At 33.3% G+C, this 18,325-nt stretch overlaps 4 protein-coding genes across 6 annotated transcripts; 2 read left to right on the top strand and 2 right to left on the bottom strand.

The window, feature by feature from the left end:
* Window positions 1-3,707: 3,707 nt before the first annotated feature.
* Window positions 3,708-5,308, bottom strand: LOC104784674 (transcription factor CPC). The gene is made up of 3 exons (XM_010509725.3): window positions 4,649-5,308; window positions 4,475-4,562; window positions 3,708-3,992 (listed from the first exon to the last, which is right to left on the bottom strand). The coding sequence occupies exons 1-3, from the start codon at window positions 4,725-4,727 to the stop codon at window positions 3,875-3,877; spliced, it is 285 nt and encodes a 94-aa protein (XP_010508027.1). The 5' UTR covers window positions 4,728-5,308; the 3' UTR covers window positions 3,708-3,874.
* A 3,524-nt stretch (window positions 5,309-8,832) lies between these two features.
* On the top strand, window positions 8,833-12,395 carry LOC104784673 (uncharacterized). 3 transcript variants are annotated; one of them, XM_087512884.1, is made up of 10 exons: window positions 8,877-9,060; window positions 9,232-9,293; window positions 9,958-10,094; window positions 10,383-10,520; window positions 10,618-10,723; window positions 10,819-11,007; window positions 11,110-11,275; window positions 11,368-11,681; window positions 11,804-11,893; window positions 12,028-12,395. In XM_087512884.1, exons 3-10 carry the CDS (start codon window positions 10,080-10,082, stop codon window positions 12,090-12,092), a joined length of 1,083 nt encoding a protein of 360 aa, XP_087369010.1. In that variant the 5' UTR covers window positions 8,877-9,060; window positions 9,232-9,293; window positions 9,958-10,079; the 3' UTR covers window positions 12,093-12,395. The 3 variants fall into 3 exon arrangements, with proteins under 3 accessions (XP_010508025.1, XP_087369011.1, XP_087369010.1); XM_010509723.3 differs by having other exon boundaries at window positions 8,833-9,293; XM_087512885.1 differs by lacking the exon at window positions 12,028-12,395 and having other exon boundaries at window positions 8,833-9,293; window positions 11,804-11,904.
* Window positions 12,396-12,812: 417 nt separating this feature from the next.
* Window positions 12,813-16,308, top strand: LOC109124765 (putative cyclic nucleotide-gated ion channel 3). Its single transcript, XM_087451743.1, has 9 exons — window positions 12,813-13,102; window positions 13,233-13,305; window positions 13,406-13,943; window positions 14,028-14,240; window positions 14,317-14,615; window positions 14,697-14,808; window positions 14,897-15,133; window positions 15,225-15,613; window positions 15,878-16,308. The coding sequence occupies exons 2-9, from the start codon at window positions 13,265-13,267 to the stop codon at window positions 16,185-16,187; spliced, it is 2,139 nt and encodes a 712-aa protein (XP_087307869.1). The 5' UTR covers window positions 12,813-13,102; window positions 13,233-13,264; the 3' UTR covers window positions 16,188-16,308.
* Window positions 16,309-17,639: 1,331 nt separating this feature from the next.
* LOC147943125 (uncharacterized) lies at window positions 17,640-18,281 on the bottom strand. Its single transcript, XM_087452071.1, has 4 exons — window positions 18,252-18,281; window positions 18,026-18,142; window positions 17,898-17,967; window positions 17,640-17,794 (listed from the first exon to the last, which is right to left on the bottom strand). The coding sequence occupies exons 1-4, from the start codon at window positions 18,279-18,281 to the stop codon at window positions 17,640-17,642; spliced, it is 372 nt and encodes a 123-aa protein (XP_087308197.1).
* Window positions 18,282-18,325: the final 44 nt, after the last annotated feature.

Genomic DNA, 18,325 nt, shown 5'->3' with positions numbered 1-18,325 from the left:
CCAATAAACTAAATGCTTGAAAGACCTCCCCTGCCGCGTTATTAGATCCGGGTTGAATGTCTTTTGTTTCGCTGACGTGAGACCCGTACGTGATCTCATTCCAATTATTGCGTCACTTCTAATTTTACATTCGTTTTTGAAAGATTAGCTAAATTACACTCTTTTATTTATGATACAAACAAATATTTATTTAAAATTTTACAACGTATAGTTCATTTATTTGCATGTACTTTATAGCTGTTCGATTCACATATATTTTTTCCAACCATTTCATATTGGATTTTGATTATGTAGTTCTTTATATCTCTAGGGGGTCAAAGATCGAAATTATAGTGCCCCTAAAAGCAAAATCAAGAATCTATGGATCAGATCAAACCATGCAGGTGTTGTTTTGAGAAAATAGATCAATGTGTCTTTTTCATTCACACAATTGACAGTGACGTGTTTATCATTATTAATACGATTAAATTCGAAACCACGATGATCCATCATTTTGTGGCATTCACCATCGTATTTGAATATATAGAATCAAACAAAAGGATACAACACATACGGAAAGAAAATAAAAAACAGGTAAAACAAAAAATATGAATCACCAAAATACAATCTATTGTTTTGGAATTTATTAATTATATGTTATAGCACCAAAAAAACAATAGATGAATTTTTAAAAAGATCTCGAGACTGATATGCTGAAAATTTACGTTTACAATTGTCCATTTTGTCTTTTCGTTTAAATTTTACGATTGTCCATGTTATATGGCAGAACATATATCAGTAATGTCGCATGACACTTTTTTTTTTTTTTTTTTTAAAAAAAATTTTCAATTTTGCTCAAAGAACAAACAAATTTGTGTGAATCTAGATGAAACCTAACCTTATGCATTTGCCATATTCATCGTGCTGAACTTCGTCAGTTTAATATTTGTGGACAGTAGATAATATTGATAATATCCACATTATTGTAGTCTGTATGTATCCTATGTTCCTCAGATATAGAGACTTTGTAGCTTTCTGAGTCCAAACTAATTTCTTGGAAGTAAGTGTCTAGAGGCTGCTGCTTGAACTTAATTAATTACTCAATAGGAAATATAATTTAATATTTTTCGAACTGAATATTTATTCTGCGACGCGTCTACTGCTAGTTTAACGCGTCTGGTCAAAAGGAATAGTTTATGACTAACTAAAAATTAAGTAAAATGGCCGAGTGGCATATGCACATGGCCTTTTAGCGCGGAAAAAAAATAACTCTAATCACAATTATCAAAAATTAGTCATGTATGCATATGGACTATATGAATATGATTGGTGCCTCCTTAAAGGTTAATCACTTAATCTTAATCTAGGTTGTTCTTTCTTGCTTTGAACTGATAAGAGTGATTTAGAACTATACAGCTTTTTAAGTATCTTAAGTTCGCAACCATAATAAATCAATAAGAACAAAAACGCTCCCTGTGTGTTTGTCTCCCAATTATTTTTGGAACATGATTGTGGATGTATTGTAAACCTTTTGAGTAGATCAATGTAATCAACTACTGAAACCCAAAAGAAGAATCAACAAGGGAAGAAACAAAAAAAAGAAAAAAAAAAGAAAAGGAAACTGACTTATTTACAATCTGATAGAGATTATAGATAAACACATACTGTATATGTATGTACCAGATTTTATTAATAATACATGTTACGGTCAAAGACAAACAACAAAATTATGTTCAATATTTGTTATAATGGTTCATTTTGCTGCATGAAAATTTTGTATCGATATTTGACATACTAATTAAGTAGTATATGTTACACAAATATTCGACAAGTAATATACGTGATGGTTTTGGGAAAGGAAACATCCAAATACGATTTCCTTATCGACGGGGGAATGATAAAAACGACTACCACTGATACAATTCAGAATAGATATATATGTATCTACCGAAATATAGCCAACACTGATCATAAGATATTATTTGTACAACAAAAAAAAAACGAAAATTAAGGTAATTATAGATTTTTTTGGGTAATTTCCATGAAAGGTCTTTGGGTGCGTGTTGAAAAAGATATAACGTCCTTTAGAGACCCACACATGTCACGTCTGTATGCCGAACAAATATTATATCTATTTCTATTTTTTTCTTGTTAGCAAATAACAAAACTAAATATACCCATATTATGTTCATTTTAACACAATGAAAACAAACGTATGTTTGCCATCAACATCTTAATAAAAATTGATTAAGGGTATTGACTAATTCACATCTAGATAAATATTTTCTTTGTTGGGTCGGAATTCTTATTTATATTTTAATCTGTTAAAGTTTGTATATAGTTTTGATTGATAATGTCTCGAACCCCATAGAACAGACAGGAAAACTATATATTTAGTCTATTTGTCAAACAGATTTGGTTGGATACTCTGATATGATGACATTTTGACCAAATAGCATAAGAGTTTAGATTTATTTGGAAAACTGAAGAATTTTAATAGGAGTAGTTGTTTCACAGTGCTGAATGACTTCTCTTTTTTTGTTTTCTTTGGTAAACAAATGACTAGCATTATTGCGAAACAAAACTTCACTTTCATAATTGATAAAAAAAAACATATGTAGAATTGATGTTTTAAAGCATAAAATTGTCAGAATTGTGTTTACCAGTAGGTGTTAAAGGGTACTTAAGACTATGGACAAAAAGAGTTAGACTGAAATTTTACAAAAACTCAAATTCGTTGAATATCTTACGACGTGTAAAAACTACTAGATTTTAGTTCATATGATATATATAATACTAGTGCACTAATGAATAATAAAAATACAAAGAAGATGAAGAGTAAGAATATCTATATTGGTGTCTGCCGCATTGAAAAAAAAATCAAAGTGTTAGTCACGCCAAGTGTGAACACAGAAAGTCCTGTAAAGATGATGAGCATGCACGTGGGAAAACATCTTAGCACCTTTCATTGTATTTGTCTTTTTACATAAAGTTGTCGAGTTTTTCAGCGAGAAAAAATAATAATCTTGGCCACATAATTATATATTGATTTACACTGGGGAAAAAGAAAATGATAGAAACAGTGAGGGATCAGAGAATATGGGAACATAAATCGTAAATTACCACGAATTCTTTGACCATTTTTTTCTTTCTGTTAATTATGAATTGTAACATAATCGAACTAGAAGTTTTAATTTTCAAAAGCAGTTGCATTGTTTAGGCTACTTCTAGAAATAGAAGGCTAGAAGCCTAGAACGACACGATCGATTATGAATCAAATATCTCACAACTTGCATGCATGTGTAGTTGTGAACTGTTGAAGTCTGTTGTGTACTGTTGTGAAAAGGCGTGTCACCTTACGCTGACCGTCCGTGAATAATTTCATCTCGAAGTCTTTAACTGAATTATGGGCTTTTAGTTTCTATTTGGACCCAATATTAACGAGCATTCTCCTTGGGCTATAATTTAGGCCATTTCCAAATTTTTTCAAAAACTATCTTTTCTCTTTTTTTTTTGGACAAACTATCTTTTCTCAATTCATCTTCGTTTTTGTTTGTGAAAAAAAATCTTGACCGTAAGGTAAATAGTGACTTTTTCTTGTTTGATTCAATATTAAGATTTAGAGTTGATTTGAGAAAGACGTCAAGAGTACAGGAAATTGTGGTTTTAGACTTTTAGTCTCACAAGAATTACAAATGCGATGATTTGTAGAGATGGATGATAAGAAATTTGAATCCTAAGCAAATTATATTTATATCGATAATTATACATTCCAAAATAGTAGTAATCAAGGACAGGTACATTTCCTTTTTTTTTTCTTGTCTTGTGAATTAAAAAAGGAGTGGAATTTTTTTTTTAAATAATACTATTAGAAGAAGAAGAAAAAAGAAAAAAATCATTTCCTAAAAAACTCTCTACGTCTGTTGGCGAAAACGACGCCGTGCTTCATAAGCCAATATCTTTCTATCTCCTCCGGCGTCCTCCCCGGGATCCTTCCGGCGATCAACTCCCACCTACGTGCCACGTAGGATAAACTAACAGTCAGTTTTAAGGAAAATTACAAAAATACCCTTTATTCTAATAATAACCGGATAAATTTCCTCATTCGATTAAATTTGAATAGGAACCGAACCGCAAAATCGTATGACCAACCAAACAGGATTCAAAGTTAATTATGTTTCATACAAACATACTGTAATCAAAATTGGAGGAAAACAACGAAAATCAAAATTGAGAGTTCCATAAAATAAAAAGTTGAAATGAAAAACCGAACCAAAAAATCATGTTAAACACAGTCATTGACAGCTCGGTTAGGTTAGGCCCAAATAATTTAATAGGAAAAAAACAAAATAAATATAAAGAAACGACCGACTAATAAGTAATGACTAATGACTAGTGAGAAATCAAATCAAAGCAGATTGGAACAAAAAAAGAGTTGTAACACCCAAAAAGAAAAATATGTTACAATCAGATGGATCGAGAAAGAGTATCTAACCTGTCGCCAACGAGTTTGTACATACGAGAAATGAGATCTTCTTCTTCTTCGGACATCTTCACAGCTTCCCATTCGATGCTACTCACCTCTGTCAACAAAAAAAAAAAACAATAAATAAGATCAGAAACACGAAACCGGAACAAGAGACAAAGAAAGAAAGAAATAATTATAGACCTTCGGAACAAGAAGCCTTGGCTTTGCTCTGCCTCCGTCGGCGTTTATCCATTCTTTCCGTCTTCTCTGAACGAAACATGAACTAATCCCGTCGTCGTAAACACAGAGAGACACAGAGAGAGAATAAATCTCGAGAAACAATAACTTCTTTTGGACAAGAGCTTTGTTTTCTTGGAAAGGAAGAGAGTGAGAAAGAGAGAGGGGAGGGGACTAGGGAGGGGCTCGAAAAGGTAAAGAATATCAAACTGATTATTATATAACTGCGCGTGTCTGATTAATTCCTTTGAATAATTAAATTTATTAATATTATCATCCACCCTTATTTTATAGTTTTATACTACTATATACTGATTATAATAACACTAATAATTTAGTTCGATAGGAGAGAAGAAAACGAATCTGTAGACTGTAGCTCACTGTGTATCTGTGTGTGTGTTGTTGCTCCAACGGCCTGGTTCATTACAAGAGAAGAACGACAGATACAACCATAACTACTTCTATCATTTATTTCGTTTTTATACAAATAACCTTTGACTTGCGGTTGTAAATTTCCTCGTTTATAAAGAGAGAGAGACACACAGTTGGAGAGAACTAAATAAGGAGCCTCTCCTCCTCTCTGGCTTTGACTTTTGAAAATACCATAATGTCCCTTACTACTCTGTGTTTTCCAAATTATCAAAATATCCCTTATATATTGCATTATTTTTTAATATAAGAAGTCAATAATAACACCACGCACAAGTGATATATGTTGCAAGCCAAAAAAAAAAAAAAAAGAAAGAGATAAAATTCCAGATATTGTTTTGAAAGTTTGATATAAGAGGGAAAGTTTGGTAGAAGGAGGACATACACCGAAATAAAAACAATAATATAATTAGATGAAAGTAGAAAAGAAATAGAAATAGAAAGAGAGTTAAAAAAGAAAAACATATAGTTAGTTCGAAAGAACATATCTCTATGTATCTTTCATATATTCCTTTGGTCTGATAGTAATGTCGTGAAAAGTGGGCGCAACACCCGTATGGTTGTTGTGCGTCTCACTCTCATGGTCCGATGTGGTCCGTAAACGTACTTATTTTTCCTTCATTAACTTAATTACAAATATGCTTTAACCGCATCTCGAGACCGTTTTTTTGATTACTTATTTCAAGGTTTTATCTATTCACATTTCACACTTATGGAATTTTAATACCACATTTGTTGTATAACAAACAAAGCTTTGACTCAGAGAGAAAAGGCATGAATCAGACAAGTATATCTAACAACAATTATTTATGACATGAGGTGGTTACAGCTATTAAATAAATAACTAGAACAGACTTTGAAAAATACATGAGATTAGTTTGCCTGCCCTTTTTAATTTTTTAAAAACTGTCTGTTTATTTATGATTTGTAAGATCTGCAATGCGCAGAGGGAGATATCACCCGTAATAATAATCTACAATATCATGATGAATTAGCTGCTCTATGAAGAAAATTATAGAGATAACTTGCAAAAGCGAAACAGTTTAAAACTTGTCAAAGCTTTGATGTCTATTGTCAATTCTAACAGTTATGTTTTTTTTTTTGGGACTTGTAACAGTTATGCTAAATGTTGTTTGTCACACTTACATTACATGTTATATGGGATTTGTTAGACAGAGTTCTCAAATGTTACATGTCGGCCTAATAAAAAAAGCCTGGGCCTTTTGATTGTTTTAAATTGTTAGCGATCCGTCTGAGCAGTTGAGCCCATACTAAAAAAGCCCATGCATATCTGGATAAAGAGAGAGTACGTATACAACACGCACATCTAACCATACGACGTCGTAACATGAACGCAAAAGCCTTTATCTATCAATCAATCAAATCATTTATTAATTAATATAATTTGGTCGGTTTAACAAGTGTTTACGTGGTTATAAGCGTTAGCAAGGAAATGGTGAGTTTTATGACAAAAGGAGATGATTTATGGAAAGTGTTTGACTTGTGCTACCGTTTTTTTTTCTTTTCTTTTTGATGAAACTGAAAGTCTCAAATTCCAAGGCGATAAATGGTCAAGCACCCTCCACGCTCGTCCTCTCTTTTGACGTCACGTGTCTATCGCCGCGCTCGTCCGGAATTTGTCAGCATCTGTTCGCCACGAGGCGGTCAGTTTCCCCGACGTTAAAGTTCTCCGGCTAATGATCACACGTGTCGTGTTCCCATTGGATAGTTACTTCAGGCAACAAAGCCAACTTTTCGTGACGAACTTTGTTTTTTTTTTTGAATTTTATTTTGACGTTATATTGCATTGGTGGGTCCGATAGGATTAATGGAACTAACGTATGGATTATATAATTGGTGTGAAAATGAATGAATGTGTCTGTTTCATTAAAATTCATGCGTTTTTATTAAACAAGTCCAAGTCACAGATGGGGTTGGTTCACGTGGTCTAGTGCGTGGTTCGTGAATCGTGACGGCTTCAGTTTTTCTTAAGAACATAAAGTACATTATTAAACTGAATTATTTCATTTCATTATTGTATATAAATGCCAAAAGCAATTAATACGAACTTCTTTTGATAATTACAATGTTACAAAATACAAAGCCAATGTCAGTTCTTTTGAAACGTCCGTAACGTCTTTCTGAGGGGAAAAGAACACGACGTTTTCAATTTTCACTCGGGTGTTTATGTTCAACACTGCTGTATACACAACTATAGAAACGCCAATTGTAAAACTAATTTACAATCATCTAGTAAACTTTTCTTTATAAACTAGTTAAAAATTATTTTGTCACTAGATATGTTTTCGATTTTTTTATACAACAGGTCCTAAATAATTGCACGGGCAGGTCCTCATGTGAGCTAATTATTGTACGTCGGCTAAAAATTAGAGCTATTAGTAACCAATAGTAGTATAGTACTGTGGTGTAAGTTACATAACTTTATTTGTAAAATGTAACAAACAAGCATATTTATGTTGAAGAGAGGACAATAATTTAAAGAGAAGAAGAAAAAAAAAAGATAATAATGACATAAGTGTAGCTGAAAATCTTAAAATTAGAGAAAATATACATGTTTAGAGAACTTTACAGATCGATAAGAATAAATGATACGAATAAAAACTGAAAATAATAATTTTCAGAATTGTATGAGACTTTCAAAAATATAGAGTTATAAGTAAAATCAATATAGTGATTATAATATAGATAATATATAAAAAATATTGACGATAGGTTAATAAATATCGGTCTTTATTTATAATCACAGTTGATCTCGATTGATTTTCTAAGATAAAATCACGATAATTGAATACTTAAATAGATATTTTTTGTTTGTCATCTCAATTGATCTTGATCGATTGTTTTGATCAAACTTTCAATATAAATTACTATACAAATATTTACGATAAACATTAGTTTTTATTTATGATAACGGTTGATGTCAGTCGATCTTCCAAAATAAAATCACGATAACGGTTGATGTCAGTCGATCTTCCAACATAAAATCACGATAACGGTTGATGTCAGTCGATTTTCCAACATAAAATCACGATAACTTAATAATAAAATATTAGTTTTTGTCGTTATCGATTTAATTCGATCGATCTTTCATCGTAAAATAAAGTAAACTAGTATTAAAAAGAATATAGTATGCATACAGTTAAATTGCGTAGAATTAGTTTGAAAACAAAATATAGAAAGAGGGAATCAAAATATGTTGTATATGATATGAGGATATATTTGTTCTGGATTTAGTTCTTCTTGTTACATAAACAAAATGGAAAATAATAAAGTGGTCCTGATGGGAAGTGTAGTAAAAATAGAAAAAGAAAAAAGAGATACTATTCCCGGAGACTGAAGAGTACAGTGGAGCAGGTCCATGCCATCTCTCCTAACAACACTCACTCAACAACTTGCTATTAGCTTTCACTAGCTGTGTTTATACTCATAGCTTTCACTCAACATTCAACAACATATATAGCATATCTCAATACAAATATGTAAATAAGCTTTGTTGTAAAAGGAAACTGAGCTATAATAGACAAATCGGTAAAACTTTACTTTATACAGTAGTATCAAATTATTCCATATATTGTATAAAAACACCAAAATTAAGTTCAAACTGTATTAAATGAGAAATAAAGTACATTACCTTTTCAATTAATGTTACGTACTTAAAAGTAGAAATAAATTAAACCAAAAATCCGGTTTTAATTTTTAACCCAAACATTGATTAAAGTAAGAAAAAAAAAGGAAGTCTGAGTGTACATATAAATGTCGTTTGTGGTGAGAGTGATTCTTTTACTCCCTTCTCAAGCGGACGTCGCCGTCTCTACTGCTTCTTCTTCTAACTCTTAGCTCCATCCTTTTTTTTTCTTTTTTTTTTTGGGTAGAAGCTTCAATTTCAAGTCTGTGTAATGGCGTAGCTAAATCTCTGGTTAACTCCGGTTCTTAGCGTTTTCTTTTGTTCTCTTTTGCTCTCCTTCTACAAATAAAAAATCGCCGGATCTTGCTTGCACGAACTTCTCCGACGCATCTTCTTTCACAGAGTTTGCGTCGTTTTATAAAAAATCCATACTTGTTTTCTGGGAAAATTCGTGTTGTGTGTTTTTGACTAGGTCTGACTGAATCTTAGAGTCGACGAAGAAACCTGTGTGGGGAGTGTAGCTTTAATTTTAAGGTGAGACAACTTGGATCTTTCTAGATGATGATCTTGCTCGTTTGACATTTTCGTTTTTGTAATTAGAGTGTTAAAAAAATATGTTCTTCATTTATTTACAGCTTTCTTTTGCACACCACCATCTCATATTACAGAATTCTATAGGATGAACTTCAATTGTACTTAACTAAAGAAGATTACTTTGTGTTTAATCAGGAACTCTGTGTCTGTGTCTAGATCTGTTCGATTTATGGAGTTAGGACTGTAGATTCTTTGTTTGATTAGGATGCAGACAGGACCATGTTGTGTTTTTGGATTACTTGAGATTTACCATCTCTCAACAGTTCATCGTACTGCTTTTTTTTTTTAATTGTGAACTTCGTTAACTCTGTTATTAAGAAGGTTTGATGATGATGAACTATTTTTGTTTAGTGTGCCCTTAATAACTTATATACTTTGAAGATGGTAACTTTATGAATTAATTAATATATTATTACTTAGATTCTGCTGTGTGTGTCATCTCCCCTTGATGATTCCTAATAAACAATGTTAAAAAGGATTCACTTTTCATTCTGCTGGCTTAATAGCTTATCATTAGCAGTGTGTCAAAGATGCTTCCTTTTTTTAATCAATCATTCTTTTTTCCCTTACATGGGGCGAATTAACAAATTTGAGTATTATTCAGGTTTTGTATTTGGTCAACAACATCAGAAACAGGCGTGCGGAGATGTTGAGCTTTCTAGATTCAGTTGTTGTGGAGAATAGTTGTGAACATTGAAGGATTCGTGGTTTTTATACTCTGCTCTAATGAAGAACGAACAGGTTCCTCCGTAACACTCTGTCTACCAAATTTTTTCTTATTCTTACTAATTTACTATGTTGCTTTAAAATTGATTATTTTTGCAACTTTTGCTATTCCAAGTAACAGTAGCTGTTCAATTTCTATAACACTGTCCAATGATTAGGAAGTTGAACCATGATACAAATTTTCTTAATTAAGAAGTATTGGTATGCTTGATTGTAAGAAAATGTTGTAGGCTACTTCAGCATTGATGTTTTCAGATTTTGCCAAGAAGTGAAAAGTAAAAGAAGGTTTTTATTTGATTACAGACCACACAGGAGTTGCAGTCTTCCACCCAAGGTGAACAGAAACTTAAACAACCAATAGAAGCTCCTGTACAAGATTCTGGTTCTGCATCTGGCTCTAGTAATGACGCTAGGAAAGTTTCAAGGGAAGATATTGAATTTGTAAGAACACTTTGCCCACCTTCCCCTCTATATATACTTTCTTGTATCTTTCTATCATTTGATATAAAAAAAACCATATTCTAAATGATTGATGCAGGTCCAAAATTTGATAGAAAGATGTCTTCAGTTGTACATGAGTAAAGATGAGGTCGTGAAGACCCTCTTGTCCCGTGCAAGGATTGATCCTGGATTTACAAGCTTAGGTAGTTTCACCTATGCTTTTCGATTTTAAGCATTATCAAAGTAACATTGTGTAGTAACTTTTTCCCCTTTATGAAAACATTCTTGTGAATTTTAGTATGGCAGAAATTGGAAGAAGAAAACGCCGAGTTTTTCAGGGCATATTACATCAGAATGAAACTAAAAAGGCAAATAGTTGTATTCAACCATTTGCTTGAGAACCAGTATCAGCTCACGAAGTATCATGCACATGGGAAAGCTCCTATGGTGGTCCCGATGCAGAACGGGATTCATCCCATGGCACCTGGTATGTTCAACTCCTTATATCACTAGCAAACTTGTTCAATCATTTGCAAAGCTTTTCTATTTTGTGTTTCACTCTTATTAAACACTAATGTTTGCAACGCAGTGAACAACATGCCCATGGGATACCCAGTACTACAACCACATCCTCAGATGCATGCTCGAGGTCATCCCCATCTTGATCCTATGGGTGGAGTGTCAAGCTGCCATGTGGTTAGTGGAATCCCTGCACCTGCTAATTTCCAACCAATGAGGATGAACTCAGGGAATGAGTAAGAAGTATCTTTGTGCTTTTTTCTTGTTTCTTTTCTGGTGCCTTAGACTTGAAACTAATTCCCACAGCTGTTTCTGGTGCTTGGTGTAGTATGGTAGTAGATACAACCATGGCTGATCCAGCTCCAGTGATTCCACCAAGCAGTGGTATGTCGGATGTGCCAGTGAGTCCAGCTTCTGCAGGGTCAGGTGGACACTTTCCCTTTGCTGCTTCAGATATGCCAGACATGGGAATGGACACGGCAGCTCTTGATTCTGCTTTCACATCTGATGTCACAACTTCAGTAGGGTTAGAACTTGGATCAGATGGAGGAGCTGGAAGTTCTAGAGACCCTCTCAGGCCATTTGATCAGATACCTTGGGACTTTAGTCTCTCTGACCTCACAGATTTGTCAAATCTCGGAGGTAAGCTCTCTCTCTATCCAAAGCCATTGCTAGTTTTAGCTCAAAAACTTTAAATATACGTAGGTAGATGGCTCCATATCATCCAAGTAAATGTCTCATAAATGGAGTTATATACTTTGCAGATTTAGGAGCCTTAGAAAACTATCCAGGTTCTCCTTTTCTTCCATCCGATTCTGACCTTATGCTCGATTCTCCCGAACAAGATGACATAGGTAAACATTAAACTCTTCATTCTCCATCCAAAAGGATCGATCTTATAAAGAATGGATTGGAAATGATGTGTTTCAGACTTGGTTTGCTTACAGATTGTAACTAACCAAACTCTTCGTTTTTATGTATCCCGTAGATGAATTCTTAGTGGATCCGGTCCCAGAACCTCCATGTCCTCAGTCAGAAGAAGACAAGTTGTAGATTGGCCCCGCCCAGAAGTAATCTTCCAAACCAATGTTAATGGTCCTGTCTGCATATATTATGTAATTAAAGGTTGTTTTCATATAAATCTCTCAAGTCTTTAATGTAAGGTCATGTTCACATCTAGCAAGCAAGCAAGCAAGCTAAATGATCTCTTTTCTTTTCATCTTCTAATGTTAATGGGGATAGACTTAGATTAATTGGGTCAGTGTTGTCCTTTATTTTGGGACTCTGCAAGCATGTTGTAGAGTCCCTACCATTGTATAAAAACATCTTCCAATAATCTATGTTCTTGTTCAAGTAGTCCTTTCTTTCTCTTCTTCGAAGAATGATTACTTGTTATTGTCTAGGAGAATGACGTACCCGGAAAAAGTTTAAAAAGTCACTTTAAGACTAAACAACTAAACATCCAAACGAGAATTTTAAAACTTGTACAATTTGTAATAGAAAATCATTGATTTTTTTTTAAATTTTGACATATGTAGTAGACTAATCAACAATTGTGGATTCAGAATTTGAGATGCAAGCAGGTGTTCGTAAAATTACACCGATGACTATACATAGTTACTCCCATGACTAGTATATGTAATGGTAGCGCTAGCGACCGACGACGATGTATACAACACATACAAGTTAAAATCACCAATAGTAGCATGGAATTTGCTATCAAAGTAGGAATACGTACGTATTAGTATTATTTTTCATATACATATTTCGTTCGTACTCAAGGAAAAAACCAAACTTTTGTTGGGTTGACTGACTAAGTCTTCGTCAAAAGTCAACTCTATCCTTTTTCCTACAATTATTATTATTAAATAGTACTTGTCTTTTCTTGTGTTCCAGACTCGTTTGTTCTTCACTTGTTCGTTTTCAATTCAAAGTAGTAAAATTAGAACTCTATCATAATGTTTAAACAACTCTCTCTTTACTTCATCCTATTTCAGGAATCTAATTAAAATCCTCTGTTCACTTTGTATACTAAAGAATAAAGATCCTCCTCTCGAGTCAAGGTTTTAATCTTTATAACTTTGGTCTTCATTTCGCAACTTCTTTCAACTTACAAATATTGTATATTTACTCTGTTTCGTCAAATCACTCTGTTTTTCTCAGCTGCTCTCCTTTTTTTGGTTTCCCCCGCAGGTTTAAGAATCTGTGGAAGAAAACAAGCAGAGATGATAGAGATGATGAATCCCCAAAGACACAAATTCGTAAGGTTTGTATCAATTATCTCCTTTTTGATTTTAGCAGTGTATGGTTGATAATTACGAGTTTATGATGAAGTGATATTGATCTCAATTTTATTATTGATCTAGGTTTAAGGGAGATGATGAGTATTCGACCAACACTACTACTACTACTAGATCATCAGTAACTTCAGTTATGAGAACTGTTAGACGAAGCTTCGAAAAGGGCTCAGAGAAAATCAGAACCTTTAAGCAGCCACTGAGCTTTCATTCAAGGAAGATTAATAATAAAGAAAACAAGAAGAAGATACTAAGAGTGATGAATCCAAACGACACTTATCTTCAAAACTGGAACAAGATCTTCTTGCTTCTCTCTGTTATTGCTTTAGCCTTTGATCCTCTGTTTTTCTATATCCCAGTCGTAAACCCCGACAGTTTCTGTCTTTACCTAGACAAGAAACTCCAGACAATCGCTTGCGTTTTCCGCACTTTCATCGACGCTTTCTATTTGGTTCACATGCTGTTTCAGTTTCATACCGGTTTCATCACTCCTGCTTCTCGTGGTTTTGGAAGAGGAGAGCTTAATGAGAATTCTAAAGATATCGCCTTAAGATACCTCCGCTCATACTTTTTAATCGATCTTCTTTCGATTCTACCTATTCCGCAGGTATAAATGTTTCCTCAATCAAATCTGTATTTCAAGATTTTGGTCTGAACTCTGAAGTGTTTTACATTTTCATTGCAATTACAGGTAGTTGTTCTAGCTATTGTTCCAAAAGTGGCACGACCATCCGCGCTGGTAGCAAAAGAGCTATTGAAATGGGTAATATTTTGCCAATATGTTCCGAGGATAGCACGGATCTATCCGCTTTTTAAAGAAGTAACAAGAACTTCTGGTTTGGTAACTGAAACTGCTTGGGCTGGAGCTGCATTAAACCTATTCCTCTACATGTTAGCTAGCCATGTAAGGAAATAGTATTCTTTCTCTTTGCTTTCTTTACTCAACTTTATAATGTTTACACAAATTTTGGATTGGTCAGGTTTTTGGGTCGTTTTGGTACTTGATTTCGATAGAGAGAAAAGATAGATGTTGGCGTGAAGCGTGTGCTAAGATACAGAGATGCACTCATGCATACTTATACTGTTCAACAACACCAGGGGAAGACAATAGGTTGTTTTTAAACGGTTCTTGTCCGTTGATCGATCCAGAAGAGATAAAAGACTTGACGGTTTTCAACTTTGGTATATTCGCTGATGCTTTGCAGTCTGGAGTTGTGGAGTCAAAAGATTTCCCCAAGAAGATTTTCTATTGTTTCTGGTGGGGTCTCCGCAATCTTAGGTTTGTCACATCTAAACACTCTTAATTTAGTTACCTAGCTAATGGATGATGAGTATGATTTTTTTATGCATGTATATATAGTGCTTTGGGCCAAAACTTGAAGACGAGTGCGTTTGAAGGTGAGATCATTTTTGCGATTATCATTTGCATCTCTGGACTAGTCTTGTTTGCTCTACTCATTGGAAATATGCAGGTAATTATATATTCTATTTCTTCTTTGAGCTCAAGCTCTCTTAAGTAGGAATCCATACTAATTGTTAAAGATTTTATATGATTTGTAGAAATATTTGCAATCAACTACTGTAAGAGTTGAGGAAATGAGAGTGAAAAGGAGAGATGCAGAGCAATGGATGTCTCATCGGATGTTGCCAGACGATCTGAAAAAACGTATCCGTAAATACGAACAGTATAAATGGCAAGAAACCAAAGGAGTTGAGGAAGAAGCTCTTCTCTCTAGTCTTCCAAAAGATCTCAGAAAAGACATTAAACGCCATCTTTGTTTCAAATTGCTCAAAGAGGTAACCTTTTCACCATAACTACGTAATAGTAATAATACTTAATCTTCTTGAAGCTTGAATTAAATTTACATATGTTTTGTTTTATTTTCAGGTCCCTTGGTTTCAATCTATGGATGATCGATTATTAGACGCTCTATGTGCTCGTCTCAAAACGGTTCTTTACACAGAGAACAGTTACATTGTGCGCGAAGGTGAACCAGTGGAAGATATGTTGTTTATAATGAGAGGAATTCTTATAAGCACAACAACTTATGGTGGCAAAACTGGATTCTTCAATTCGGTTCGCTTGGTTGCTGGTGATTTCTGTGGAGATCTTCTCACTTGGGCATTAGATCCTCTCAGTTCCCACTTCCCTATCTCTAGCAGAACCGTTCAAGCTCAGACAGAAGTCGAAGGCTTTGTTCTCTCGGCTGATGATCTCAAGTTTGTCGCTACTCAGTATCGTCGCCTTCATAGCAAGCAAATCCGACACATGTTCAGGCAAGATTTTCAATTGAAAAAATGCATGCTGAGTTAATCATACGTGTGTGATTGAATGTGTTGGGTTTTACTGTTTTGATCTCTTAGTCGGATAGTTTCTGAAGTTAATTACCTTCAATATAATAAGTTAATAACCCTAAAGATTCATAACCTACCCTTGTAACTTGTTTCTCAAGTTACCTTTGATTTTTTTTTTTTTTTTTTTTTTTTTTTTTTTTTTTTTTTTTGATTTTATTGTTAACGTAAACAAATTTTTATTTCCAGGTTTTATTCGGTGCAATGGCGGACATGGGCAGCATGTTTTATACAAGCAGCATGGAAGAGATATTGTAGAAGGAAGCTCTCAAAGGCTTTACGTGAAGAAGAAGGCAAACTACATAGTACACTTCAGAACGATGATTCAGGTGGCAATAAACTTAACTTAGGTGCTGCGGTTTATGCGTCGAGGTTTGCGTCTCATGCTCTGAGAAATCTTAGGGCGAACGCAGCAGCACGAAATTCTAGATTCCCTCATATGCTATCTTTGTTGCCTCAGAAACCAGCTGATCCTAAGTTTCCTATGGATGAAACCTAATTAGGTTTACAGATAGAATAGGCCAAGAAGTAATCTGTGTAGTGATCATTAGTGATGATTTTAAACAATTATGTATCTGTGTTTGTATAAAATCTTCAATAAAATTTTCTTACCGGGGTGATTTGGTGACCATGACGTTTTAATTTATACCGACATATATAACAAGCATCGAGTCTCTACTTATATAACAAGCCGACTTATATAACAAACATAAACTCTCTCTACTAACGCGAAACATACAATAGCATATTTCATATACTAACAATACTAATGTCCATAGTTTCATATCCCATATCCTCACCAAACGACCTGTATCAATTCTTTTTCTTTTTAAATGACCATCCAAATTTTTTATTTTAGATAATATTTAACAAAGAAGAAATAAGAGCCACTACTAGTGTTAACACAAATATATTTTCTACACACTTAAACCTAAATAATAAAAAATCAAAGAGAGTCAATACAATTATACAAATATATATATATATATATATAAAATTATGGTATAAAAGTTTACCATGATTTTAAAAAAGGTACAAGTTTGAACTATCTAAATCATGTAATAATATAGTTGATTTGGTATTCTCAATCTTGTAATCTAGATTAAGAAAAAAAAATATTCAGGAAAATACAATAAAAATTTGTACAAAGTGTGTTTTGGTGGTCTATGATTTAATGTACTTGTGAAATGACATTCACCAATTTGAGGTATGTACATTTTGTAACTGTTAGTATATTTTATTTATGTGCTAAGCTTTCTTCAGTTTACATCCATATTTATTTATTTTGTTTTCTCGTATTTTTTTAATACTTACCAATTATTTGTGTTTGAATATGATTATTATTTTTTTTTCTTATAAAGGTGTAATTTATCATAAAATGTTTTCAATATTAATTGTTGATTTTAGATTTAAAATATCTTAGATCTATTATAATTGTTGAGAAATTCCATCAACTAAATATTATCGATTAAGTATTTATCTAAGTTCAGTATTGTTCAACTTTAACGTAATCTAGAATTTTCTTTCAACACACCATATAATAGGTCTTCAAACAGACACCACACCTATCTTTTGTAGATTTAACTTACCCTAAAAAAAGTCGAATTTCTTAGTTTTACCATATCAAAATAATACTCATGGTTTGTTTAAGATATGAATTAATGCAAGCATTTTTTGTTTTGGGGGCTCAAACTCAACACAATGCAATGTAGACCACGAAATTTGCTACATTTGAATTAGGAATTTGAATATATTGTTAATTTCGCTACATGAATGAATTATGCATAGATAACTTGCTAGATAGCTGATTGTAGATCAATTATGATTTAACGGATGGTTCTTTATCTGACATAGCTACAATAACTCAATAAGTTGTACATAAAACAGAGTATTCAAGTCAAATTTGATTCAAAGACAAAGAGATAGAGACACTGAGAATGCAAAAGCAGATTCACTTCTTGTCATTCTTCTTCACCACGTCAATAAATTCTCTCATCAGACATATCAATCTCGCCATAACCTTTTGCTGCTCAGAGACCGTTGTTACTGGAACATCTGGCCACCCCAGGATGCTTCTCAGCTTTACTATCTGCTTGTTCCTCAACACTATTTGAAATAAAGAGTTTATATGTCTACTACATATTGTTGTTTTAATTGAACAAAGAGAGAAAAAATATATGTATATTGTGAATCATAAGAGTTTATCTACAGAGAGAGGGAGAACTTAATAATAATGTGGATACATAGATTCTAGATGTGATCATGTAAAAGTATACTGCCTGCAAAAGAAACATAAAACTGAGACTACAATAGTCAAGACAATGTATAAGATCAAACCTCACAAAACTCCAGCTTTATCGGTTCATATTCATATGTCGCTTGGAGCACGACAAAGATGATGGGAAATAAAGGGAGTTTCTTCATTCTGGATAAAAGACTTCTTCTGTTGTGGATCTATTGTAAATTAGTAATGAAAACAAAAATATATCAAAGTTTGCCTGGCAGATTTCACCCAATCTTTTTTTTTTTTTTTTCCTTAGTCTTTGAGATACAAAGAATTTGCCTTAAGTGCAAATTGTAACTCAAAAGGCATTAACAGTTTTAGTCGGTTAAATCCGGTTTATAAATGAGCATGAG

This window comes from Camelina sativa, chromosome 5, assembly GCF_030686135.1.
Source record: "Camelina sativa cultivar CO46 ecotype springtype chromosome 5, ASM3068613v1".
Lineage (NCBI taxonomy): Eukaryota > Viridiplantae > Streptophyta > Magnoliopsida > Brassicales > Brassicaceae > Camelina > Camelina sativa.
This window is presented reverse-complemented; position numbering and strand designations above follow the sequence as displayed.